General features: G+C 46.7%; 2 protein-coding genes across 5 annotated transcripts in view; one reads left to right on the plus strand and one right to left on the minus strand.

The window, feature by feature from the left end:
* On the minus strand, positions 1 to 5,703 carry NICN1 (nicolin 1, tubulin polyglutamylase complex subunit). 4 transcript variants are annotated; one of them, XM_069966511.1, is made up of 7 exons: positions 5,278 to 5,703; positions 4,318 to 4,502; positions 4,059 to 4,244; positions 3,321 to 3,434; positions 1,172 to 1,243; positions 726 to 830; positions 1 to 396 (listed from the first exon to the last, which is right to left on the minus strand). In XM_069966511.1, exons 2-7 carry the CDS (start codon positions 4,447 to 4,449, stop codon positions 355 to 357), a joined length of 651 nt encoding a protein of 216 aa, XP_069822612.1. In that variant the 5' UTR covers positions 4,450 to 4,502; positions 5,278 to 5,703; the 3' UTR covers positions 1 to 354. The 4 variants fall into 4 exon arrangements, with proteins under 4 accessions (XP_069822612.1, XP_069822613.1, XP_069822611.1 ...); XM_069966512.1 differs by having other exon boundaries at positions 4,365 to 4,502; positions 5,249 to 5,287; XM_069966510.1 differs by having other exon boundaries at positions 5,249 to 5,285.
* Positions 5,396 to 27,445, plus strand: part of APEH (acylaminoacyl-peptide hydrolase) — a 23,350-nt gene continuing 1,300 nt past the window's right edge. Inside the window, exons 1-20 of the mRNA XM_069966507.1 lie at positions 5,396 to 5,507; positions 10,723 to 10,852; positions 13,039 to 13,165; positions 13,408 to 13,498; positions 13,580 to 13,655; positions 20,778 to 20,929; positions 21,132 to 21,269; positions 21,355 to 21,446; positions 21,521 to 21,561; positions 22,473 to 22,594; positions 22,901 to 22,961; positions 23,040 to 23,137; positions 25,526 to 25,580; positions 25,667 to 25,755; positions 25,836 to 25,974; positions 26,272 to 26,355; positions 26,428 to 26,508; positions 26,591 to 26,679; positions 26,766 to 26,956; positions 27,035 to 27,137. Coding sequence (XP_069822608.1) covers positions 5,493 to 5,507; positions 10,723 to 10,852; positions 13,039 to 13,165; positions 13,408 to 13,498; positions 13,580 to 13,655; positions 20,778 to 20,929; positions 21,132 to 21,269; positions 21,355 to 21,446; positions 21,521 to 21,561; positions 22,473 to 22,594; positions 22,901 to 22,961; positions 23,040 to 23,137; positions 25,526 to 25,580; positions 25,667 to 25,755; positions 25,836 to 25,974; positions 26,272 to 26,355; positions 26,428 to 26,508; positions 26,591 to 26,679; positions 26,766 to 26,956; positions 27,035 to 27,137 — 1,974 coding nt within the window. The 5' untranslated portion in view covers positions 5,396 to 5,492. The remainder of the gene's footprint in view (positions 5,508 to 10,722; positions 10,853 to 13,038; positions 13,166 to 13,407; positions 13,499 to 13,579; positions 13,656 to 20,777; positions 20,930 to 21,131; positions 21,270 to 21,354; positions 21,447 to 21,520; positions 21,562 to 22,472; positions 22,595 to 22,900; positions 22,962 to 23,039; positions 23,138 to 25,525; positions 25,581 to 25,666; positions 25,756 to 25,835; positions 25,975 to 26,271; positions 26,356 to 26,427; positions 26,509 to 26,590; positions 26,680 to 26,765; positions 26,957 to 27,034; positions 27,138 to 27,445) is intronic.

The following is a 27,445-nucleotide window of genomic DNA, read 5'->3' on the forward strand; positions in this document are numbered from 1 at the left end:
TTAGAAGGAACCAATTTCACAAGGTTTATTTTTCAAGAATCTACACAAAAGTCCATCCCACATACTGTTACCATAGGGCTAATCCAGTGCCCTCAGAGGCACACACTGATGAAGGGGCCCCACAGCCAGTAAGGTGTTCTGCGGGGAGGAGGAAGTTCCATTATTACATGCACAGAGTTATGGTTATAACATGGTTACGTCTGGAGGCCCCAGAATGACACCCTGAGAAGCCTGAAGCCCTCTGTAATCACAGAGCAGAGACCTGAAGAGGACACCGAGGACTGGGCCTTCATCACATCTCTCAATGTCTTCTCCACAGACAATGTCCTGACTTCTGTGGGAATCTTGTGTGCATTATGTATACGAAAGGAGATTTATATCGTAACATCCATCCACCTGTGAAAGAAGTGATAAATTCTGTAGTGTTTGTGAAGAGCAATGATCAGAGGAAAAATCTAAAACTTATAAATGTATCAAAACTAGTGCAAACGTGGAGTAGCCAGCAAATAAATCCAAGCAGTTTCCTGCTTTCATTTATCATTTGGAAAATGACTGGATACCCAGAACGCCTGCTGTTGCACCAGTTGTGATCCCCCTCACCCGCTGCCCCCATTAGAGTTGCTGGAAATTCCTTTACATTGGCTTTGAACTTAACATGTTGGATTTACCCATTCCCCATTATGGTTTCACAACAAAGCAAACCCCATGTGACTTATGATACTCACATCGAATCTCCCAACTGCAGCTGTGCTCTGACTGGAGCGCATTACCTCTGTCAGCACCCACATTTGTTGAACCTCACTGGATACACGCTCTGGATCTGGGAGATCCTGGAATGAAGAAAAGTGTGAGCAAACAACAACAATGTCTATAGCCCAATGCATTCAGATCCTATTGCTCCCAGCACCCCCCTGCATCTAGCCATAAGACTCGGGATCCTTAAGGCTGAGATTTATCACCAGCCATAAACATTTTCATTGTAAAGAATCTATAGCCATGGACCCCAGAAACCAACAGCTATGCAGAGAATGTCCATTGTGTAAAAATATATACTATACTGTCAGGAGCCACAGAGCCCTAATAAATGTCAAAAGTCAATATAAACCACCATGCAAAAAAACCTTGTAGCCTGACAGGCCTCATTGGTTACTTTACCATCCTCAGTCCTTACCTTGTGCAGATTCTGGAGCTCCTCTCTGGGCGGCAGATGAGACAACCACCAGGAAAACTGCTTCTGTGGACTCTAGAAAGGAAGAGGTTAATACAGGTTTTAACACTCCAATGACTGTCACACTGTAATCTTTCATTAAAGCCTTCTGCAGTCACTGAAGGGGCCACATGAAAGATGTGGCTCAGATTCGTCTGCATTTCTCAAATGGCCCAGATTTAGTAGATGTTCCTAGGAGCTTCCACTCCATCATCAGCAGGACTGTCTGTGAGACAGCAGAGGATGTTGCTACCAGTATGCCTTTATGGTAAAATGACTAAATATACCTTCAAAGAAGGCAGCATAAACTAGTGACAGAAATGCTGAAGAGCACAGTGTACTACTTACATCCTTCTGTTTAGCCATCCTCCTGATATGTAGGAGAATGGGCTTTGTGCCACACCCTCCGGCTGCAGATCAATAGCTGTACGCACAGATAGACAACTGGCAATCTGCAGCTGTTGGGCAGAGGGAGCTGGTGCTCATGACTATCGAGGACTACTGGGCACATGCACATTATGGAGAGGACTAGTGTGTAGTGCTCAGTTACCTGGTTATTCTCAAGGATATCTCTAAATCAGCTGCACAGAACAATGTCAGTGATACATTATTTTATTCAGCTTCTCTGTCACTAGTTTTTTTTTGTTTTTTTTTAAATCAGGTCATAAAGTCATAAAAAAAAACTTTGCTTTTTTTCCTTTTTTGAAAGTACAAACATTCATGACATAAAGAAAAAAATAGAAAGGAGAAACCCAAACAGTTGCATAACAAGTTCAGGAAATTTGTGAAGGTTACATAGAAAGGGAAAAACTGGCGGAGTAACGCACAGTTCTCTGTCACTAGTTAATGCTGCTCTTAGATAGAGGTCTTTAACTGTAATTTCATGGAGAGGCAAGATGTGGTTGGCTCAGTGGTGGGGACCATGGTGTATAAGAGTGTTATGAGCACTGAATGCCACCCTTTATCTGGAAATAGCATCACACTCTGGGCAATATAGTATTTACTATGTATCTGGGCACTGTAACACACTATTTTTCTGAGGACTATATGGCATGGTCCAGACCCTATGAATCAGAAGAAAACTGATGTGTGGCTAAGGCCTAAAGTCCAATCTTCTGTTTAAAAGTTTCTTTTGGTGTCTCCAAACGGGGAGAAATATCAGCTTCAGCCATCAAAACGATAAAAGAAAGACTGGCTTAAAGGTGAAGGACGTATTAGGAATTAAAGAGTCACTGTCGATAATTTTTTTTTTTGCAGAAATCAATAGTCCAGACGATTTTAAAAAACTTTGTAATTGGGTTTATTAGGCAAATATGCCATTATCTGCATTAAAAAAGACTTTCCCCAGGTGCCTCCTTTCTCTCATCCACTGCTCAGAATCAGGAAATCTCGACTGTTTTACATCAGTCGGATCCTGTCTGTGCTATGGAGAGGGGAGAGGAGGGGGATTTGTCGGCAGCAGAGAGCAGAGAACAAAGGATTACACCACAGGGAGCCGCTGAAAGCCCCTATTCAGAGGTCAGAGAGATCAGTGCTGATGTCAGAGGAGAGAGCCTGGTGATGTAGCTGTAAATGAACTCTTTGTTGTCCTGTTTTGGTGCCTCATCTCTCCCCTCTCCATAGAAAACAATGAAGATGGGGGGGGGGGGGGGGGAGAGCTTCAAACAGCTTTTTCATGATAAAAATGAATTTCCTGAGAAATGTTGTTATGCAAACTGGGGGTGACAGTGATGGAAACAGAGACTCAAGTGTGTAGAGTAACTACAACATTACTAAAGTCACTGTTTAGGTGGCCATACACCTTCAATAAACTGTTGCTAGAACATATATTTTTCCCAGAGATTGCCTGTAATTTTTATTACATTTCTGTTCTACTTTAATCCCTACTGGAATAAGTGTAAAGTGAAACTGGCTCAGTTGCCCCCAGCAACCAATCAGATTCCACATTTCATTCCTCACAGACTCTTTGGAAAATAAAGGGTAGAATCTGATTGGTTGCTAGGGGCAACTGAGCCAGTTTCACTTTACACCATTTTTAATAAATCTCCCCCAATGTCTCTTCCATCCTTGCACCTTAAAGACAGTTCTAGTATAGATGTTGATGGCCCCTTACCTGCCTTCCAGGAGGATTGACCTGTAACTCTTCCAGAGTAAATGAGAGCCAGACGGGTGAAGGTTGCCTTAAAATGAATCGAATTGACACAACCTTATCTGCATCACACAACATCTGGAGGAAAAAGAAGAATTCAGCCAGGCTCAGGAGATTAACAACACCCAAAAACCGACCAGCGTTACCCCAGAATATGGCCAAAATGTTATTTCCATTTCCCAACATATGCATGGCAGGGGTAAATGGCAGCCCTACCCCCTATCTTACCAGGTAGCTCTGTTCCACTGATCAGAAGCCAACTCCTGTTTTGCCACTTCTGGTGTAGACCAGAAGTTACTTTCCCCAATGAAGATGCTCAACGAGTCTCATACAGTTACATTGGTACAGTGACCTCAGGTCCACACACAAATCTCAGTGTAAATCAGCTGGTCACACTAGAGAACAGCAGGCACCAGACATGGCATTCTATCAGAAAAAGGGAGTTAAGAGTAGTGAGCAGGGCACCATGTTTATGCTAAGAAGAGCATAACCTTTGGCTGGAGTTGCCCCTTAAATAATGTTACAGATAGAATCCATGGTAATACAGGGCTGAGAAAAGTACAGTACCAACCCACATACCACAGCAGTGCCCTGATTTCAAAGAACACTGCACCCTTAGCCTGTCTCATGTACATGTGCTGTGCAGACATAATTCATTCAATTCTCTTGATTCCCCATGATCACAACTAGAAGTCAAATCACCTGCTGTCTGTACACAGACATGTAGTCCTGGGACCCTTCCTCCATGTGGGGGTTTGGCATTAGCTGCAGGTTCCTTACACACGTCCGCCATGCTGCAGTCTTGTTCTTCTTAACCTCGGTGGACTGCTGCTGGAGTTTTATAGTGAGAAAGGCAGTGTAGTAATTCTTGAAGGAAATCTCTTGCACCTGAGAGAAGAAAGACAATCAGTGATTGTGCCCACAGTGGTAGATGACACAGCATGGGACAAAGGACACTCACATCAATCGGCTGGGAAACAGGGAAGGAGACATCGATGACGTTCACACCTGGATGACCCAGCTCAGATTTTCCATCTCCCACCTGGAGGGGAACCGGCACTCGAATGTTGCATGGAGCTACCTCCTGGGCCATGATGGAGCAACACTGGAGATCAGCCTTTGCAGCAGTTGTCAAGGGTTATGGTACTGGCAGGATATAAAATAGGATTTAAAGGCTCATAACTCTAAGAAAAGAGTGATGTGGGCGTAGCTAGGATTCACAGAGCCCCATAGCTATAAATTTTTATCCCCCCCCCCCCTACGCACAACACAGAGCACTGCGCATATATATATATATATAGCTTTACTGCTGGTGTACTCATAACCCCTGACCTCTGCACATAGCTCTGCACATTTTCCTTTCCTACTTGATTGTAAAGCTGGAGAACAGAGGTCAGAGGTTATCAGTGCAGTGAAACAGAGATCTCTGTCTTCTGCTTGTTAACCCTTTTTTTGTGTTGCAGCATGTAAGTAAATATTGGGACACTTACACACTGCAGTACATAAGGGGTTAAGCAGAAGGACACACACTCTTACCTTCTTCCCTGGGCCCCTCCTCCTGCATGGGCCCCATAGCAACTGCCTACCCTGCCTCTATGGTAGTTATGCCACTAAGTAACTGTAGCCTAAGCTGCACCCCACAAAAAAATCTCATAAGACACAGCCATTCCATTACAGGGTACCCCTCCCTCACATACAACACAAAGGAGGAGGCATGTTAAATGGAGATCACGTGACCTCAGCCCTGGTTGTGGGCCTGGTGATGTATCTGTACAGGCAGGTGTTATTATGATGGAGATAAAACACCCCTGTACTCACCTCATTCACTCTCTCCCTGTGACACATTCCCTTATGAAATATGCCGGCAGCACCTATTCAAAACGGTAATGTACCCTTAACAAACATGGCCGCAGCAGGTCACCTGATCCCGCGTCTCCCAATCTCCATGGAGATAGAGGCGCGAGCTAGGTCACATGACTAACGTCCTTCGCGTACGCTGCCACCTGCTATCTACTGTCATGTGAGGCCCTGCCTCCAAGTGTGGGCGAACCAATCAGTGACCTCGGGAGGAACCACTGGTTCTGGGGCAGGGGTGACAGCTGGAGTTGTGGCTCTTCCCCTCAGACGTGTGTAGTGATGGCGGCGGCTCAGGTAAGTGCTCCCTGGTTCCGGGTCAGGTTTGGATGAGTGTATGCCCAGCGCCCTGGTTAGACTGGCAGAGCTAGAACTACAACTCCCAGTATGCAGTGTGTTGTGTCCAGCTAGTGTCAGTCCTGAAGTAACTTGCTTCTTGTGGTTCTTTGTGTGTGAGGGAACTGCATGGCACAGCATGTCTTCCCTGTAGGCGAGGACCCACCCTGTTTATAATCACGAGTGAAGATGTCAGCAAGCTAGAATCACATGGAGCGATGATGTCATCAGGGTAGGGAGCCCTGTAATCTGTGTTACATATGATTGGCACATGAGTGCAGGGGGGTAATTAGGAACAGTGAGCTGTCATCTCTTTCCCACACCAGGATTAGTGCTTTGTGCCTTTCTGTTATTTGACATTTTTTGTCCAAGTTCCACAAACAGTAATCCTTAGTGCGTCTGTATTGCCTCTGTAGTTACGGAAACTGTCTCCAAATTTACATGGACTCATTGATTTCTATAGGTGAGTCTGTGGGGCACAGATCACAGTCCCATAGAGGTCAATGGGTAAAATACTGTCTGTAATTGCGGACAGTATCTTACTGATGCATAGCTCCTAACTTTTTGAATGGCCAAAGAGGAACACTTGTGGTTTGGTCTGTGAAAATTTTACAGCCAATTCAATATTTTTTAATTCAAGGATGCAGTCACACATCCAGGATCTGCTGCAGATTGATGCATTTAGTTACATTGATACAGGGCCTCCAGGTGAGTTCAGGGGGGTTGGTTACTAGGGAGGAACAGTATGTGTATTATGGCATAGAGCAGTGTTATTCAACCCTTTTCAATTTGAAGCTAAAAAAAAAAAATCATTCAGTAACTCACAGGTGACGTCTTCTTTGATCCCAGGCGTCACTTTCCATTTCCTCTCCTTCTGACCCAGACCACCATGACGATTTCTTGCAGCTACAATTTATCTCTTCTGAACCTGCAAGACAAACATCTTAAGCTCCGCACTTTTTCAACAACTTCCACTTTTTTTGTGTCATGTGCAGTAAAGTCAGTAGGTATGTGGGGTTCCCCCTGTATGTAGGATCCCAAGCTATCCCCCCAATAGTAATCCCACCAGTATGTAGCATTCCCTCTGTAGGTAATCCCCCGTTAGTTAGCCCCCACCCCCTTAGGCATTTAGCCATACCCCCTGTAAGTAATCTCCCTGATAGTTAAACATTCCCCCCTATATATAGTAACCCCCAGTGTAGGAGACATCCCAGTTTAGCTAGTTAGCCCCCCCAGCAGATAGCATCCCCATGGTAGGCACTCCCCCTGGTAGTTAGCCCCCTGCCTCTTTTAGACATCTCCTCTGTTAGTTAGCCCTACTCACCTGCTATGTAGGCATCCCCACAATGGTTTAGCCCCCTCACCCTGATCTAGGCATCTACCCTATGTAGGACCCCCCCCCCCCCCTTACCCCCTCTCATGCAGCCATCTTCCCTGTTAGATTCCCCCTATGCAGCCATCTCTCCTGTTATTAAGATCCCCCTATGCAGCCATCCCCCTGTCATATCTCCCCTATGCAGCCATCTCCCCTGTCAGATCCCCTCATATGCAGCCATCCCCCTGTCAGATCCCCCCCTATGCAGCCATCTCACCTGTCAGATCCCCCCCTATGCAGCCATCTCACCTGTCAGATCCCCCCCTATGCAGCCATCCCCCTGTCAGATCCCCCCCTATGCAGCCATCTCACCTGTCAGATCCCCCCCTATGCAGCCATCTCACCTGTCAGATCCCCCCCCCTATGCAGCCATCTCACCTGTCAGATCCCCCCCTATGCAGCCATCCCCCTGTCAGATCCCCCCTATGCAGCCATCTCACCTGTCAGATCCCCCCCCTATGCAGCCATCTCACCTGTCAGATCCCCCCCTATGCAGCCATCTGCCCTGTCAGATCCCCCCCTATGCAGCCATCCCTTTGTCAGATCCCCCCCCTATGCAGCCATCTCACCTGTCAGATCCCCCCCCTATGCAGCCATCTCACCTGTCAGATCCCCCCCTATGCAGCCATCCCCCTGTCAGATCCCCCCTATGCAGCCATCTCACCTGTCAGATCCCCCCCTATGCAGCCATCTCACCTGTCAGATCCCCCCCTATGCAGCCATCTCACCTGTCAGATCCCCCCCTATGCAGCCATCTCACCTGTCAGATCCCCCCCTATGCAGCCATCTCACCTGTCAGATCCCCCCCTATGCAGCCATCTGCCCTGTCAGATCCCCCCTATGCAGCCATCTCACCTGTCAGATCCCCCCCTATGCAGCCATCTCACCTGTCAGATCCCCTCCTATGCAGCCATCTCACCTGTCAGATCCCCCCTATGCAGCCATCTGCACTGTCAGATCCCCCCCTATGCAGCCATCTGCCCTGTCAGATCCCCCCCTATGCAGCCATCTGCCCTGTCAGATCCCCCCCTATGCAGCCATCTGCCCTGTCAGATCCCCCCCTATGCAGCCATCTGCCCTGTCAGATCCCCCCCTATGCAGCCATCTGCCCTGTCAGATCCCCCCCTATGCAGCCATCTGCCCTGTCAGATCCCCCCCTATGCAGCCATCTGCCCTGTCAGATCCCCCCCTATGCAGCCATCTGCCCTGTCAGATCCCCCCCTATGCAGCCATCTGCCCTGTCAGATCCCCCCCTATGCAGCCATCTGCCCTGTCAGATCCCCCCCTATGCAGCCATCTGCCCTGTCAGATCCCCCCCTATGCAGCCATCTGCCCTGTCAGATCCCCCCCCTATGCAGCCATCTGCCCTGTCAGATCCCCCCCTATGCAGCCATCTGCCCTGTCAGATCCCCCCCTATGCAGCCATCTGCCCTGTCAGATCCCCCCCTATGCAGCCATCTGCCCTGTCAGATCCCCCCCTATGCAGCCATCTGCCCTGTCAGATCCCTCCTATGCAGCAATCTCCCCTGTCAGATCCCCCCCCCCTTTGCAGCCATCTCCCCTGTCAGATCCCCCTATGCAGCCATCTCCCCTGTCAGATCCCCCTATGTAGCCATCTTCCCTGTTAGATCCCCCCTATGCAGCCATCTCACCTGTCAGATCCCCCTATGTAGCCATCTTCCCTGTTAGATCCCCCCCCTATGTAGGCATCTCCCGTTAGTTCCCCCCCCCTATGTAGACATATCTCCTGTTGTTAGATCCCCCCCCCCATGTAGGCATATCTCCTGTTGTTAGATCCCCCCCCTATGTAGGCATATCTCCTGTTGTTAGATTCCCCCCCCCCGTAGGCATATCTCCTGTTGTTAGATTCCCCCCCCCGTAGGCATATCTCCTGTTGTTAGATTCCCCCCCCCCCCCCTATGTAGGCATATCTCCTGTTGTTAGATTCCCCCCCCCCCTATGTAGGCATATCTCCTGTTGTTAGATTCCCCCCCCCCCCCCTATGTAGGCATATCTCCTGTTGTTAGATTCCCCCCCCCCCTATGTAGGCATATCTCCTGTTGTTAGATTCCCCCCCCCCCCCTATGTAGGCATATCTCCTGTTGTTAGATTCCCCACCCCCATGTAGGCATATCTCCTGTTGTTAGATCCCCCCCCTATGTAGGCACATATCTCCTGTTGTTAGATCTCCCCCCCCCCCTAATGTAGGAATATCTCCTGTTGTTAAATCCCCCCCCATGTAGGCATATCTCCTGTTGTTAGATCCCCCCCCCCCATGTAGGCAGAATGCTGCCTCCAACCACAAGCTGAGCAGAGCTGCGGGCGGACGGCGCCACTGCAGCTGCGGAGTGGCAGATGATGGGGTAGGCGGAGGGGCGGCCGGGGTTGACACCAGCGCCCCCTAGCTGTCGGCACCCTGTGCGGTCGCCCGGCTCGCCCGCCTATAGAAACGGCCCTGCATTGATATCTGCAGCAGATCCTGTATGTGTGTCTATATCCTTAGGTCCCATTCACACATCAGGAACACTGTGGGACATTTACTAAGGAATCTAATAAGTGCAACTATTCTAATAGGGATTGGTGTGTATTTTGCTCTAATATCTTGTGACTGATTCATTAACATGTAGCACTGCCATAGTAAATGCATCTAAATAAAAGGTGCAACTATGAAAAAATTGCGCAGTTTTATTCACCTGGTTCTGACCAGACGTAAGCTTGCGTCTGTTTATGCGACTTTTTAAAAAGTCGCAAATGATAAATTGGGCGGTAATTCCAGATTATGCAAACTTTTGGGTGAATAATTAAAACAGGCAGATTAAAAAAAAGTTGCATCTAAATATATTCACCTGTCGAATACTGGTTTATAAATAGAACTTAGACCAAAAATGGGTAAAAAATGCAATTATTCTCCAAAAATTAGGCCCAAACCCCTTGATAAATGTCCCTACATTGTCTATAATTACAGACCCACAACTGTGGACAGGATTACTATGTGTTTCAGTAACTGTCCGCATTTGCAGGTACCCACTGTCATATAGGTGACACAGATGCACAATGGCTTCATCTTTTTTTTCCCGTCAGGGATCATTTCCCCAAATGGATCAGTAACACCTACAGATGTGTGTATGGGGCCGTGTGAAATGATGTGTGACAGGGGCCATACTGTCACACCATTCATCTGAATATAACAGATTTTAGGATCCAACTTGCACCACATGGTGGAATAATCTGCAAGTTTGGGAAACCAGACAATTTCTAAAGCAACATAAAAAGTCTATCAATGCAAATCTAATTCTTAGGCCCAAAAGAGGGACATAGGCACGTGGGTCAAAAGTAGGGACTGTCCCTCTAAAAGAGGGACACTTGGGAGGTATGCTGATGTGTGAGCTGGGCCTCAGGCGGTAGACATGTGATTTTGTGCGTTGGCATTTTTCTGCCTTACAGGTTAATTAGCAGAGGGACCTTTCTGAGGTTTCTTCTCCGCACCCCCTTAGAGTCAGACGTCCGCTCAGCAGCAATGTTTTCAGGTGACTGGAGCTTGGGGACCGCTTTACTCTAGGCTTGATTTTTGTCCTGGAGAGCAAAGCTCCGTCACTGCAACAATAGGAGTTTCAGCAGATCAGTAAAATCTTATGTATTACTTCTTGGGAATGCTTGGTGACACAAGCAATGTGGCTGCTCCCAGGGATAGTGCCACCCAGCTTTTCCTGTCTCCTGAATAACATGCTTGCCCAGGTATTTAGTGATGCGGATTCGGGTGGACACCATTGATGACTGAAGTCTCATTCTGTTTCCCCCCAGTTGATTAGTAAACCAAAGGAAATTGTCACATTATACCGTGATCTCAGCCAGTTCCCATCTCTGTCCAGTGTGTCTATAGGACCGGAGGTGACCACACAGTATGGTGGAAAGTACAGCAACATCTACACAGGTAACCCAAGCTCTGCCTCTCTATGGAGCCATCCGTGTGTGCCTACAGCTTCATCATTGTATCATGAAAAGGGCTGGAACTTTGTAACAGACTTTACCTTTCACCTCTTCATCTTTTCCAAGATCTTGCTGATAGCTCTTACTGCACTTATACATTGTAATACTGCTGTGTGATCAGGACTAGGTCTTAATGGTTTCTATTCTCTGGCAAAAACAGAGATATTAAAGGGGTACTCCGGTGAAAATCTTTTTCTTTTAAAGGGAACCCGGCATTACGGCTCAGAGCCCTCTCGACCCCCCGGTGGAGCTCCAGATACTTACCCTTTTTCTGCAAGACCGCTCCTGGACTCGGGCCCCGGAGGGAGATATCGCCGCCGGAAGGTGAGCGCACGCTGTATGCAAATTACCAGAGATAAGTCCGATGCCCATAGAGAATGCCTGGAGCAGTCATTCTCTATGGGCGTCGGACTCATCTCTGCAGCGCGCACGGCTTCCAAAGGCGAGATCTCCGTCCCAGGACCGGGTCCAGGAGCGGGACTTGCAGGAGAGGCTAAGTATCCGAAGCTCCATCGGGGGGGGGGGGGGGGGGGGAGAAGAGTCGGAACGGGCTCTGCGCCATAATGCCGGGTGACAGGTTACCTTTAAATCAACTGGTTTCAGAAAGTTATATAGATTTTCAATTCACTTCTATTTAAAAATTTCAAGTCTTCCAGTACTTATCAGCTGCTGTATGTCCTGCAGCAAATGGTGTTTTCTTTCCAGCCTGAGGGCGGGTTCAGACTACGGAATTCGCATGGATAAAATACGGCTGATTCCGTTGCCTATACACGCTCACGGCCATGCGCCTCTCCGCCCGTGACATAGTCAATTCTTTCGGCGGATAGCAGAAATGCAGAATGGTGTCTATGGAGCCGGCGGAAAGGCGCGCAGCTGTGAGCGCGTACAAGCAACGGATTACGCCGGATTTTATTAGCGCGAATTCCGTAATGTAAACCCGCCCTTGACACAGTGCTCTCTGCTGACATCTTTTTTTCATGTCAGGCACTATCCAGAGAAGTAGCAAATTCCCATAGAAAACCTTTCCTGCTCTGGACAGTTCCTGACATGGACAGAGGTGGCAGCAGAGAGCACTGTGTCAGACTGGAAAGAATACAACACTTCTTGCAGGACATACAGCAGCTGATAATTATGGGAAAACAAATTTATATAACTTTCTGAAACCAGCTGATTTGAAAGAAAAAGTTTTTTTTCCGGAGTACCCCTTTGAATATTCAGACATGTAAATTATCCTGTACAGTCTTTGCTTCCTTTTGTACTTTGTCCCTGGCTGTGTCTGGTAAGCACTGGTTGTTTTGGCGCAAAACCAGTAATGGTAACAGGTGAATGTGAAGGCGGTCCTGATTCTGGATTTCCAAATAATTGAAAATCTTTGGTTACCTTTAATATCTGTTCCTGAGGATGCTGGGTGAGCACTAGCATGGCCACCATGGCAGCTTCCACAAGAATTGTCTAATGTGATTCACACCAGGAGAGTGCAAGGCTGACATGTAATGCTGGAAGCTAGGTGTCAAACCAGTTAAAAGCTGTCTCAGCAGTCATGCTAATTTTCACCCGGTTTTCCCAGGCACAGACATATCTGAGAATTGTCTGAACAAAAATTATAAAAAACCTGACAGGATGGAGTTTCAGGGTCTTCTTATACTGGAGAGTCTTGGCTTTTAGAAGCATGGCTATACAAACATCCACCCATACCTGGGGTTATTCTGTATACCACACATACCAGTCCTGTCACTGACCACCAGTGTTTTCTCTGCAGTGTGTCTCAGCACATACCAGTCCTGTCACTGACCACCAGTGTTTCCTCTGCAGTGTGTCTCAGCACATACCAGTCCTGTCACTGACCACCAGTGTTTCCTCTGCAGTGTGCCTCAGCACATACCAGTCCTGTCACTGACCACCAGTGTTTCCTCTGCAGTGTGTCTCAGCACATACCAGTCCTGTCACTGACCACCAGTGTTTCCTCTGCAGTGTGTCTCAGCACATACCAGTCCTGTCACTGACCACCAGTGTTTCCTCTGCAGTGTGTCTCAGCACATACCAGTCCTGTCACTGACCACCAGTGTTTCCTCTGCAGTGTGTCTCAGCACATACCAGTCCTGTCACTGACCACCAGTGTTTTCTCCACAGAGTGGTCCCAGAGAGATCTGGATCGTAATGAGCAGGTGAAGTTTTGCCGCCAGTACATTGTCTTCCATGATAATAACGCTGTTGTCTATGCTGGCGCCTGTGGAAATGGCAGCGAGATTAAGGGAGAGTAAGTATATCCACGAGGCAGACTAGAGGCCAGCAGTAAAAGCCCTGTATTCTGGCATGTTATAGTCTGTTACAACAAAGAGTCATACCTGTGTATGCAGTGCTAAGCGATAGTCCAGGATACCTTATGATAGAGCGCCTGTGCAATCCTTAGCATACCAGGTTATGGGACTTACTGTAAGTGGTGCACAGCAGTCACTTGTTTTCAGTAACATCCAGTTTCCACCTCTGCTGTATTCCCAGGCTGCTTAGCAGCGAATCGCCCTCTGGAGCGCTAAAAGCAGTGTTACGAGAGACCAAGAACAAGAGTGGGGAAGACTTACAGTTTCTAGAGGTGAGTAGCTCCGACACTGGCAGCTTCTGATAAAGAATAAAACTAGGCAAGCCCTGATGTCACCATCTTTTTTCTTTCTAGATTTGGGACAGAAACCGTAAAGTGAAAAGTATCAACTTGACTGCGCTGGACAAACATGGGAAGGTGTATGAGGATGGTAGGTATTGGGGAAATAATAAGAGATAATAAGAGGTAACACCTCACAGTGGGATCCTTCAGCTGCTGTGTCTGGGGCATTCAGTGCTGGGTACTGTCTCCTTATTTCACTCCTTAACCCCTTAAGGACAGGGCCCATTTTCGTTTTTGCGTTTTCGGTTTTTCCTCCTTGTGTTTAAAAGGCCATAGCACTTGCATTTTTCCACCTAGAAACCCATATGAGCCCTTATTTTTTGCGTCACTAATTGTACTTTGCAATGACAGGCTGAATTTTTGCATTTGGTACACTACGAAACCAGAAAAAAATTCAAAGTGTGGTGAAATTGAAAAAAAAAAAACGCATTTCTTTTATTTGGGGGAACTTTGTTTTTACGCCATTCGCCCTGGGGTAAAACTGACTTGTTATGCATGTTACACAAGTCGTTACGATTAAAACGATATGTAACATGTATAACTTATATTGTATCTGATGGCCTATAAAAAATTCAAACCATTGTTAACAAATATATGTTCCTTAAAATCGCTCCATTCCCAGGCTTATAACGCTTTTATTCTTGGGTCTATGGGGCTGTGTCAGGTGTCATTTTTTGCGCCATGATGTGTTCCTTTTATAGGTACCTTGATTGCGCATATACGACTTTTTGATCGCTTTTTATTACATTTTTTCTGGATTTGATGCGACCAAAAATGCGCAATTTTGCACTTTGGGATATTTTTGCGCTTACGCCGTTTACCGTGCGAGATCAGGAATGTGATTAATAGTTCGGGCGATTACGCACGCGGCGATACCAAACATGTTTATTTATTTGTTTACTTTTATTTAAAACCTGGGAAAAGGGGGGTGATTCAGACTTTTATTAGGGGAGGGGGCTTTTTACTATAAACAAAACTTTTTTTAGGGGACTTCTAGTATATATACTTTGATCTCTCATTGAGATCTGTGCAGCATAGATATGCTGCAGAGATCAATGAGATAGGCACTCATTTACTTCCGGCTGCTGCAGCTGGAAGTAAACTAGTGGCGAGCCGGGGACGGCGCCATCTTGGACGAGTCCCCGGCCGGCATCAGTAGCAGGAGGAGGAGCGATCTCCCCCACTAGACACCAGGGAACGGTTGCCTCCGGTAATCGGAGGCAGCTGTCAACTTTGACAGCTGCCTCCGATTAGCTAATTAGCGGGCACGGCGATCAGACCGTGCCCGCTAATAGCGGCGGTCCGGGGCTACACGCGGCACCCGGGACCGTGGCGCTTCAAAGCGGGGTCGCCGCGCAGCCCTGCTTTGAAGTGCTAATGAGGACATATGACGTACGGGTACGTCATATGTCCTTAAGAGGTTAAAGGGGTGGTTCAGCAAAAAAAAAAAAAACAATTCAAATCAACTTTTTTTTGCTGAACTACCCCTTTAAGCCCTTTTACGTGGGCCGATTATTTTGCAGTAAATCAGGGCCGTAGTGAGGGGGGCAGGCAGAGGGGGCAGCTGCCCCGGGCGCAAGGCTGGGGGGGTGGGGGGGTGCCAGTCTTCCTACACACTCCCGCCCCTTCTGCTATGCCTCTTCATGATCAGGCAGTGCTGTTGTTACCGAGGCAAGGCAGGAGCAGGGCAGAGCAGGGCATGGCCCTTGGGGAAGGGGGGGGGAATTGATCTGGAGTGATGGCCCCTGACACACACACAACAGACAGGACACTGTATGATGCACACAAGAAGCGCCCCTCCCCCACCTCGAGCATCTGTCCTTACACAGCCTCAGCCTTCTGCACTGTATGCTTCTTCCCTGTGTCGGGACACAGGAGGAGGGGTGAATGTTTGCAGCTGGGAGCAGGTCCTGGAACAGAAGATTAATTTCATTCTGTGGACCCTCTTTCAAGTCTGTATGTGTGTACAAAAAGCATGTAGGTATGTCAGTATGTATTGCCTATGAGTGTGTACTGTGTGTGTATATATATATGTCAGTATGTGTGTGTGTATGTCAGTATGTGCTCTGTGTGTGTATGTCAGTATGTGCTCTGTTTATTGTCTGTGTACTATGTACTGAATGTATACATGTCAGTATGTATTGTCTGTGTGTGTACTGTGTATATATGTATATAGTGCTCTGTGTGTGTACTATGTACTGTATGTATACATGTCAGTATGTATTATCTATGTGTGTGTACTATGTACTGTGTATATATGTGTATATATAGTCTATTCCAAGTGGAAACAGCGGAACCTCCGTATAGACGCACAGTCCTCCACCGGGTTGGCCTGTACCCAGTACTTCATCCAAAAAAAAAGTTGCAATTGAAGACAGCGTCCTAAAGTATCAAAAAATATTATCCTTTATTTTGCCATATGCGTATAAAAATACGTTTCGGCCCTTTAAAACATGCTGAGCCTTTCTCAAGTATGTGTGTATATATATATATATTTATATTATATGCTCTGTGTGTGTACTATATGAATATATGTATGTGACTGTGCATTGCCTGTGTGTGTACTGTATGTATACATGTATGTGACTCTGTATTGTCTGTGTGTACTGTATGTATATATATATTTGACTCTGTATTGTCTGTGTGTGTATGTATGTGCTCTGTGTGCATTGTCCATGTGAGAATACAGAAGGAGATTACCCATCCGCGCTCCGGTTGCTTCTGGGGCTCCTGTGGGTCCTGCTCAGCCAATCAGTGCGATGTCCCGCCACAGCCACTGATTGGCTGAGCGGGACCTAGGGAAGTTAGGAGCCACACAAGCAAGCCGGAGCACGGACAGGTAAAGTATTCTCCTGTTAGCAGTGGGTTAAGGGGGGGGGGGCGGCGTTTACATAATGGCAGCGGAATGAAAATTCTGCTGCTAGTATGTAAACCTATTCAAACTGACAGTACAGGGAATTACAGCGGATTTCACGCTGAGAGTTCCTGTCATTTTCTATAGCTGTACATATTTGCAGGAGCTTTTTCTTTCCACTGCGAGTATGTAAAGCCCCTTCCCACTAAACCCACCGGTGTTGGGCTAATATATTACCTACCCATGCTCCTGCTTGCTTCTCAGGCTGTGCAGGACACTAGGGGGAGCCTGAGAAGCAAGTCCGGATGGGACTGAAGAGGATGTAGAGGGTGGACTGTGTGAGGAGAAGTACAGAGAAGAACTCTTCCCCCTAAACATACAGAAAATGCTTCTCACCTGTGCCCCCCATTTCCAGTGTGTCCATCCCCCTTCTCTGCTCTTCTCCCCTAGAGTCTTCAGTAGTCCCCCCTAAACTACTACACCCTTGGGTTACACAGTGGTTTTGGCTATGATAGGAGACGTGTGACTGTAAATTGCTGTCTCGTTATGCAGGGGATCTATGCTGTGTTAGGTTAAATGGGCACTGTCACAACAAAAAACTAAAGGGGGCAGGGGCGCAAAACTGAATGTTTGCCCTGGGTGCAGGAAAGGCTAGCTACACCTCTGAGTAAATCATTAAAGAGAACCTGTAACCCCCCCGGTGCAGATCTATATACTTACTGCTTTCACGAAGTCCCGCTCCTGGACCCAGTCCTGCGGTCGCAAAATCCCCGCCCGTGCGCTCCCAGAGATGAGTCCGACGCTCTTTAAGCAATGATCTGCTGGTGTAAATGTGGGAGCAGTCAAATGACAAATGAGAAAACGCTTATATGTCTTTGATCGCATCTTTTGAGCTGACATCAAAATCATTGTTAATTGATTGCTAGTCTTTCCGCGTAAATACTCGTCTGGTGGTTGGCAGGGCCGGTTTTAGGCCAAGTGAGGCCCTGGGCAAAATAAAAAGTGGGGCCCCAATTAAATGTACAATGTTTGCTGTAGATTGGATGCAGTGTTTCGTCATTCATTTACACAGCATAGTTCGCAGCGTGAAATCTGTAGCGTAAAATCTGCAGCAAACATAGTACATCTAAATGTCCCCTTAAGGGTGCGTTCACATGTAACAAGTTAGCAGCGGATCTTATGCTGCAAGTTTCTCCGCAGCGATACTTGGTATCATTATGAACTCTGGCCCTGCATTCTGAATATCTGCTGCAAGCATGTAGTGATCGCCATGTTTAACTAATTAGCTGCAGGTAAAAATAGAGAGCAACTGCTTACCTGCCCGCACTCCCTGGTCACTCTTCTCCAGGAGTCTCTGGGTCTCTGCACTCAGCCAGTTTGCTGTCCTGCGGCAGCCTTTGATTGGCTGAGCGGCCATCACTGATCAGGGACCCGGAGACTCAGGCAGGAGCTTGGGCAGGCAAGCATCAGCAGGGGGACTTCTAGCATATATACTTTGATCTCTCATAGAGATCTCTGAAGCATAGATATGCTGCAAAGATCCATGAGATAGGCACTCGTTTACTTCCGGCTGCTGCAGCCGGAAGTAAACGAGTGCCGAGCCGGGGACGGCGCAATCTTGGAGCGGTTCCCAGCCGGCAGCACACACGGAGATCGCTCCTCCGGGATAACGTCCCAGGGGAGCGATCTCCGCCACTAGACACCAGGGATAAGCTGAATCCAGTAATCGGATGCAGCTGTAATGTTTGACAGCTGCATCTGATTACTGTATTAGCGGGCACGGCGATCGGACCGTGCCCGCTAATACCGGCGGTCCCGGGCTACAAGCGGCACCTGGGACCGCCGCTCTGAATGCCCGCACCTGCGCGAGGACGTACAGTTACGTCCTCGTGCGGGAAAGGGTTAAATAAAGATCACAATAATATTTATTTTTGATTGTCCTGCATTCTTTGTGGATCCTGATTTGTATCTTATGCGTTAAGGACTATATATTTTGGCCATTTTTTGTTTTAGGACCTTTCTTCTCTGTTTGATCAGGTAGTAATGCCACAGCACCCCTCCACCACCTGGCAGGCACTGTACACATATGGTCCTATAAGGCCATATGCATGGTACCTGCTAGAGATGAGTGAAGCAGATTTGTTTTACTTCGTACGAAGCAAAACGTATCTGCTTTGCTCCTCTCTAGTACCTGCATTAGATGGTTTGCTTAGCAGCTGTGCCACATGGCGTGCAGCAGTTTCTCTACATACCCAATGTCAAACTGGGCCGAAAAGAGCTGCGCTGCACAGCGGTATTGTCACTTATCTAAACCTCTGACAGGTCGGGGAGAGACCTGCTGAAATTGTCAGTTATAAGTGGGTGAAGCACATAGTAGTGCACTTCACTCCCTGCACCTTGCAGCTGGCCTGGGAGTGGTGCACACTGCTGTGCACATCACCTGCTTATAACTGGTGATCCCCATAGGTCTCTGAATGGTCACTAGTTAAGACAAATGGCAGCACCTCTTTAATACCTCAATATAGTATAAATATAATACAATATACCTTTTACAGTATGTGTGTATATATATATATATATAGCCACTTCTTATAATACCTATGTATTGAGGCACTTTATATTTACTCTACATTGTATTATATCCACTACGCATTGTGATGTTTACTCTTACATGAGAACACACACATATACAGGCTATGTTCACACAATGTATATTTTGTAAAAATCACGGCCGTTGTTGCAATTTGCAACAACGGCCGTGATTTATACAAAACACATGTTCTATTGAAATGAATGGAATCCCGGCCAGATCGTATACACATAGTATATGCTCCAACTGGGATTCCATCCGGCTGCACAAAAATACAACACAGAACATGTCAGTTCACACAATGGAGCATGCGGCTCCAGCCGCTCGCTCCATTGTGTGCAGCGGTGAATTGGGATGCGGGCGCCCACATCCGAATTCAACGAAGTACTGGCCGGAATGATCTTTAGTAACACCAGCCGTTCCTGTGACCCAGCCAGGTCAAAGAACGACCGGTGTTATACGTAGTTGTAAACCTGGCCTCACACATACAATCTCACACATATTCACACATATTCAAACACACATTATTATGCATAAACAACCAGTACACACAGACACACCATTGAATATGTCTTATAAAACAGTACACCCCCCTAACACATTTAACCATACACACACACACCCCATACACATTATATAGTATCCACATATACAACTTCACACATATCTAAACACACATTATGTATATGTAAACCTCCAGTACACACACATGCACACCTACACATTGACTATACATTATATAAGAATACACACCCCATACACATTATATTACAGTACACCCCCCCCTACACATTATATAACTGTACATCCATACACTTTATACACTATATACATATACTTACACTAGGAGCTGGAAGTAAATAAGCTGATGACAGGGCAGGACTGGAAGCCTCATGCTGCTGCTGCCTGGTGACTTCCTCCTTTTCCCTCTTGTCCCGACTGCTGAGCAGTGTAACATTACACCAGCTGGAGCAGGACAGGACCCTCCACCTACAGGACCTTGAGGGGGAGGAGGAGGGGGTGTCGGCTCCAGCAGCAGCAGGTCGGTCTGTGCTGAGAGCAGACGGCTGCTGCCGTGTATTCTTTCATCTGAGGTACAGGAACCACAGCAGCAGCAGGGGGGCCCCAGGGGGATGGGGGCCCTGGGCATTTGCCCTGTTTGAGCGCCCACCCATCCCCCCCCCCCCCCCAACACCGGCCCTGGTGGTTGGTAGGGATCAGTATTATATTACGATATTAGAGTGATCATATTCTTGACTTTTTGTACTGATTTATCCCTTGGTCTAAATGCCTAACGTTTAAAGAGGACCTGTCACCCCCCGTGCTGGGGTGACAGGCTCCCGATCCCCTGATAGATCCCCCTATACTTACGTGATCCCGCCGGGTCCCGCTTCCTGATGCGGTCGGGTCCCGGAGATAACAGCGCCCGAAGCCCGGCGCGCGCGCTGAGAGATGAGTCTGATGCCCATAGAGAATGACGGAGCATCGGACTCCCCATTCATTCTCTATGGGCGTCTGACTCTGCTGTCAGCGCGCGCTCCGGGCTTCGGGAGCTGATATCTCTGGAACCTGACCGGCTCAGGAAGCGGGACCCGGCGGGATCACGTAAGTATAGGGGGATCTAACGGGGTCGGGAGCCTGTCACCCCGGCACGGGGGGTGACAGGTGTCCTTTAAAAGAAAAAAATAATTGTTTGTCGGCTGCTAAACAAACATTTTATCTGTATGTGTAAAAGGACCCTTAGGCTGTCATTTTTCTCCTCACAGAGCAATTTGGGTGTCTGTCCTGGTCTCATTCAGAGACACATCTTCTGTACATTGCTGAGAAAAAGAGACCAAAAACCAAATCATTTTTTGATACCGGAGATACAGCAGTGACGACTGAGGAGGAGGAGGATGGTGTCGGGAAAACTGTAAAGGTGAGTCTGTCAACCTGACAAAGCATTCACCTCACAACTATTTTCCATATTAGTGCAGTGCAGGGTGCAGTGAGTGAACGTAAGGCAGTCATCCACAGTCATGTAGCAGCTGCGCTATAAATACTGTTATACATTACTCCTCATCATCAGTGTCATCACCAGCTCATATCTACCCTTCCCCTCCATTTTGTCATTGCTGCAGGGGGATCAGTTTGTTCTTCATGAGGATTGGGGAGAAGGTTTGGTGAATAAGAGTGTCCCAGCATTGTGTGTGTTAGACATAGAGAGTGGAAACATCTCTGTGCTGGAAGGAATACCTGGTCACGTGTCTCCTGGTCAGGTGAGCATTCACCACCTCTGCTGTTCTTCTAACACTGACTGATCCCTGCTTCCCTGCATGTGACCCTCCTCTCTCTTGACACCAGGCCTTCTGGTCTCCCGATGACACAGGCGTGCTGTTTGTGGGCTGGTGGCATAGTCCTTTCCGTGTCGGCTTAAAGTACTGTGCCAACAGAAGGTAATGTTAATGGAGGCAGAGCCACCTTTTCTCACACTGTAATTCACTTCTGACGCTCCACCTTCTATTTCCAGATCTGCTCTATTCTTCGTGGACCTGACCGGTGGAAAATGTGGTAAGAAGCAAAACTGAGTGATTCTTATGAGACACTGGGTGGACTCAGAGATGCCATCATTATCTGAATGGGAACATTTAGTAGATAAGATTAGCTGCTTAGAAAAGATATATTACTCACGTAGCATGAAGGGAAAGAAAAGGTATGAGCGAATTTCGGATACATGGCGAAATTCTTGGAGTTGAGATTTAATTTTTTTTTTTTTTTGCTCTCCCCTTCCTCCTCTGTACCAGGGTGGGTGGAGGTTTTAGTTGGGATCTGGGATATAGTAAGTGATTTGTCTGATAATGTAAAAATTAGTTGTATATGTCAGTAGGGACTATACGTGCAAAGTCCCTTTGTCATTCGTAATCATGTATTTATTGATTTTTGCTTTTTTTTCTGTTGTTTCGAAATTTAATAAAGAGATATTTAAAATAAATAAGAAGCAAAACTGACCTAGAGCCATGACCCCAGAATCGTGCCCTCCATTTTATTTGTGGAGGATGTATTTACACAGAGCTAAGTGAAAGTGATTAGAAAGTGTTACAGGAGAAAGTCTTATACAACGGACGCAGAGAAAGACTTCTCTCTGTCAAGGTTATCGGACTGCACTTACACTGGAGACACAAATATGAGGAGTGGACAGTGTCCCGCCAGTGTTAAACAGCATTTTTATTACATGTAGACTATGTACATAGTATGTAGCTCTGGATTATAATACAGGATGTAACTTTGGTTTCATAGGGGATATGTTATGTATTTACAGTTTGACTCCAACTGCTGAATAGTGAGTGCAGCTCTGAAGTATTAAATTGTTTTCTCTCATTGACATTTGCTGTGGTGGTCTGATGTCTGTTCCTTAAAGTTTAATCTAACATGTGCCAGGATGTACTTTCATGACATCACATCATATACAACCTTTTTTCCAGAAACCCTGTCATGTGACTCTTCTGCCATCTTCTCACCACGCCTCAGTCCAGACAAGTGTCGTATTGTGTATCTGAAGTGCAGTGTGTTCGGCCCTCACCAACAGTGCTGTCAGATGCTCATGGTTGGTGCTTTTGCCCTCTGTGCTGACAAGGAGAGGGTTTGGGTGGCATCTTGTCTCCAGTGATGTTATTGTTGATGCTGAAGCTCAGTGGGTTAAATGTTTGTTTAGGGGGTGAAAGTCACCTCTGGTACCTAGTGCCCAATGCAGCATAAGGACATAGCAGAGCTTTAACTGGCCAGTGATGGCTAATAATCTCCAGTAAAGATTAAAAGAACCACTGGCTTTTAGCATAGAATATATTATGCCAGACATGCAGAAAGTTGTAGATTTGAAAATATGACTGATCCTTTGTTCCCTTTTTTCTAGTATGACTGGTACACTAAAGTGACCTCCACAGTCGTGGACATAGTTCCCAAGTCCATAGATGGTAAGTGATTCACTGCATGCCCCATGTTCTGCTCAGTCTTCCACCTGTTCTCTCCATTGTTCCCTTGGTTCCTCTTAGGGCAGTTTGAGGGCATTTACACAGCGTTGTTGGCACCGTTCTGCTGGTCAGCGGATAGCCAGAGAGTCATCGTGGACACTGTGCTGCGCAGTCAACAGGTAAAAAGCTGTAAATGACAATCATCCAGCATCCTTTATGTTGATCCATATTGCAGAACAGACAAACTATCTAGCCATGACTTCTATGCCCACAGTTTGTATACACTGAACAGCCATCACATTCAAACCACTGACAAGCGAAGTGAATAAAATTGATTATCTCATGACCATGGTGTTTGTTAAAGATATGGATATATTTAGGAACATTGGACAAAAGTAGTGGTTTAAGCAACTTTGACAGCAGACAAATTTGATGGGTACAAAACTTTTTAAAACATCTGCAAACCAGCAAATCTCCAATCTCCAAAATTGGTTCAAAGAGGGGTCAACCTTTGAACTGGTACCAGGTAGGACATAGCCTGACAACAGATGCATCAAATGAAGTGGGATAGTTATTAATCTGTTGCATGGTGCTTCTAATTTTCTTGTTTTATAGTGACAGCCTTGACTGTTGCCATTGTCATAAGGATATTATTTACTTTACTTGTCAGGGGTTTGCAGTGATGCAGTTATTGTCCTAAAAAAACACTTTTAAATTTGAAGCCGGTGCCAAACGGGAGTATCTGTGCCCTAACTTTGCACCGCCCCTCCGTCCCTCCTCCCCACCCTCTTCATCATTAGGAATGCTACTGGAACATTTTCTACATGCTGAACACTGCACAGGTCCTTAAAGGGGTTGGCCACTTTATAGTAAAATAGGTCAGTATACAGTATTAGTAACTGTACTCACTGTATATACTAACAGCAGCTCCCTGTGTACCTCAGGAGAGCTAAAATCAGACTCCCCTCCTCCAGGCTGGGCTGCCCTGCTCTGTGGTGTTTTGGTTCATAAGTTTGCTGACATGGAGAAGCATTTGACCTAGCCCCGCCCCCCCACCAGCCTGTATATGTCTATGGAGGACACAGTGGACAGGGCATGGTCACATGAGGTACAGAGGGAGCTGCTGTCAGTATATACAGTGAGCACACTTACTAATACTTCGTACTGACCTATTTTACTATAAAGTGGCCAACCCCTTTAATGATCCAGCCCATGTGCCGGGCTGATACAGGTGGGGAATAGGAGGCAATCTGCCTGGAACATTCCTAATGATGAAGAGGGTGGGGAGGAGGGACGGAGGGGTGGCGCAAAGTTAGGGCACAGATACGGGCCTGCCCATGCCAAACGGGAGTATCTGCCATGAGGCGAGGTGAAGTGTTCGCCTCAGGCGGCAGATAACACAGCCCTTGAGGGGGGCGGCACCAGCGTCCTGTGTCATTATTATTACAACTAGTTACAGCTCAGTGCCCAGCCGTGTTTCCTGTCAGTTGCCTCATGAGAAGCGCTGAGGAGGCACTGGAAGCCTCGTATTCACAGGTATTCACATCACATAAGACATAGATATAGTGTCTCCTGCTGTTAACCCTTTCAATAATGCAGAGTTATTATACTCTGCATCACTTACACACTGTAGAAAAGAAAAAGTTAACAGCAGCGGGGACGCTATATTATGTCTTCTCTGCACTGCTGAACTCCGAGCTGACCTCAGCATAGTGCAAGAGCAGGAGAAGAGGCATAAAAGTAATGTTCTGCTCTGCTGTTAACTCTTTCTGTATTGCAGAATGTAAGTGATGCACAGTAATACTCTACATTCTGCAGTACTGAAAGAGTTAACAGAGCAGCCCGTTTTATGGCTCTTCTGTCTCCTGATGTCAGAGGTTATCTATAGTGCTGTCCCATACACACTGCGCACACTGTTATCTATAGTGCTGTCCCATACACACTGCCATGCTGCACTCTGCCTGTCCTGGATCTTCTCTCTCTGACTATTGCTCTGAGGTCCCTGCAGTTTAGACTGCTGTCAGGTCACAGGATAGGATACTCAGCTGAGGCATTAATCATGTTGAATGGGGGGACCTGGGAGTGCTGGAGTTCTTGTATGGGGAATGTGAGGGGCACTATGCACATGGTAATATTACAGGGAATGTGAGGAGGGCAGGGGGCATAATAATCTTGTAGGGGGAATGTGGGGGAACAGGGATATAATGCTGAATTGCAATTTTTCAGCTCATTCAAGTACAGCTGCTAGTACTGCTTCATCTGTGTCTTGGTGTATTTTTTCTGCTTATTTAACATAAAAATAAAAAATTAAAGATTTAAATCGAGAATTGTCTCAAAATAATAAAAAAAAAATAATTATATTTTTTGGCCATATAGCCTGGGGGGGGCGCTTTGTCAGTTCTCGCCTCAGGCGGCAGAAAAGCTAGAATCGGCCCTGGGCATGGGCTTCAAGTTTAAAAGTATTTTTTTAGGACAATAACTGCATCACCTGCCAAACGGACCGCATGTCGCTTTAAATGTATGGCTGATCAATGTATCTAGAATAATTATCTTTATCTTCCTTAAAGGTTCTGTTTGTAGTGGACACAATGACAGGAGAGGTGACTGCCCTACGGTCCAAGGGTAAGCGTCTCTTGTCACATCTCATAATGACCACCTGGTTTGCAGGAAGTGTCTTTGTTCAATATCTCCTCATTGTTTCTCTGCAGAATCTTCTCCTGGCAGCTGGAAATTAATGGCCATTGACCGTGATCTCCTTGTTGTTAGATTTTCCTCTCAAAATTGTCCTCCGACCGTGGTGAGCCCTCTGCTTCCCCTTCTTTTTCTCTTCATCCAGTGTCGTCAGTTACCTTATTAGATATTTCACCTTTTCTACAGAAAGTGGGGTTCCTGCCTCCAGCCGGTAGAGAGGCAGACATCGCTTGGGTCTCTTTGGAGGAGGAGAATACCATTACAGATATAGACTGGAGCTACAAGAAGCATAATCCCCCGCCAGAGCAGGAAAACACCCAATATCGTAAGTATTTAAAGGGATTATGAAGGCTTAAAAAGCCATAGATATGTACTTTCAGAAATCGCACCGCTCTTGTCCTTAGTTTGAGTGTGCTTTTGCAGTTCAGTTCGAGTGAATGGAGCCTTTTTTTAAGGAAGGCAGCTGTATTTATAATCATGGATAACCCCATTTATTTAATCTGCAAAGTTATGCTTAAAAAAAAAAAACAATAAGCACCCCCAAGCTAAAGTCACTAAACTCTCCACCTGTTGTCTATGATGCTAGGGTTCATTCTGAAATTTTCCTCCTTTTGTCTTGTAGCTGGCTTGGACTTTGAATCCATCTTCCTGAAGCCGAAGAACATCCCCTCAGACGGCCAGCTTCCTTTGGTAGTTTTTCCTCATGGTGAGTTCCTGGTGGTCATCTTGTCTCTGTATCCTGGTACCTGTCTTTGTCTCACAATGTCTCTTCCTGCAGGGGGTCCACACTCTACATTTGTCAGTGAGTGGATGCTTTTCCCAGCAGTGCTGTGTAAAATGGGCTTCGCTGTGCAACTAGGTGAGGGGGCAGTTAGTGTTGCTCTGGCTTGTACATAATATACAGCCCCAGCTCACCTTTGCCTTCTGTCTTTACACTGCAGTAAATTACAGAGGGTCTTTAGGATTTGGCCAAAATAGTGTCCTGTCCCTGCTAGGAAAGATTGGAGATCAGGATGTAAAGGACATGCAGGTAAGTAGTCTTTGCTGCGTGGTTAAGATTAGGAGGAGGTATGTTTTATGTTTAGCATTACTAATTCCAGGTCTTTTGCCATCCAGACAGCAGTGGAGCATTCTCTACAGACAGAGCCTATTCATCCACACAAGGTTGTGCTGTGTGGAGGTTCTCATGGAGGTTTTCTCTCTTGCCATCTTATTGGACAGTACCCAGAGTTCTATAAAGTCTGCGTTGTCCGCAACCCAGTGACCAACATCCCTGCAATGGCCGGATCCACTGACATACCAGACTGGTAGGATCTGCACTTGAAAAGAAGCTCTTCCTCAAACTGTGAAAACTTAAAATGATCTTGGGCCTCTCTGCCTTCCAGGTGCCATGCAGAATCTGGCTTGACTTTCTCTTGTGAGGTGCTTCCAGAGGCTGCACAGTGGGGGGACATGTTAAAGAAATCACCCATCATCTATGTCTCTAAGGTACTTCTTGTTGAGCATCTCTTTCTATTACCTGAGCACCACTATGGAGCATATCCTTTTTTTTTGCTCTTCCTGTGCTAGATTTTAGGATTTAGTGTAGAGTTTAGTGTTGATTCAGCCCAGTGAGGTCCAACAGGGATATTAGTCCAGATTTTTTAAAGCAGCCTGAAGTCCACACTGAGTGGTTTTCCCCACAGCAACCAGATCAGGTTTTAGATCTTAAGAAGTGCTAGTAAAATAAAATCTGACCTTCTGCAATAAAGTTAAGAGTTCACAGTTTTCTCTAACTTACCATTTTACTATCCTCA

Source organism: Dendropsophus ebraccatus, chromosome 4, assembly GCF_027789765.1.
Source record: "Dendropsophus ebraccatus isolate aDenEbr1 chromosome 4, aDenEbr1.pat, whole genome shotgun sequence".
NCBI classification, from domain to species: domain Eukaryota; kingdom Metazoa; phylum Chordata; class Amphibia; order Anura; family Hylidae; genus Dendropsophus; species Dendropsophus ebraccatus.

Bases quoted from the DNA above. Each gene is read 5' to 3' on its own strand.
- NICN1 (XM_069966511.1), bottom strand. From the start codon at position 4,449: ATGGCCCAGGAGGTAGCTCCATGCAACATTCGAGTGCCGGTTCCCCTC. The intron at 4,245-4,317 runs GTGAGTGTCCTT...TTCTTCTCTCAG, and splicing joins CTGTTTCCCAGCCGATTGAT to GTGCAAGAGATTTCCTTCAA. The intron at 3,435-4,058 runs GTGATTTGACTT...TTTTTCCTCCAG, and splicing joins TGTCTGTGTACAGACAGCAG to ATGTTGTGTGATGCAGATAA.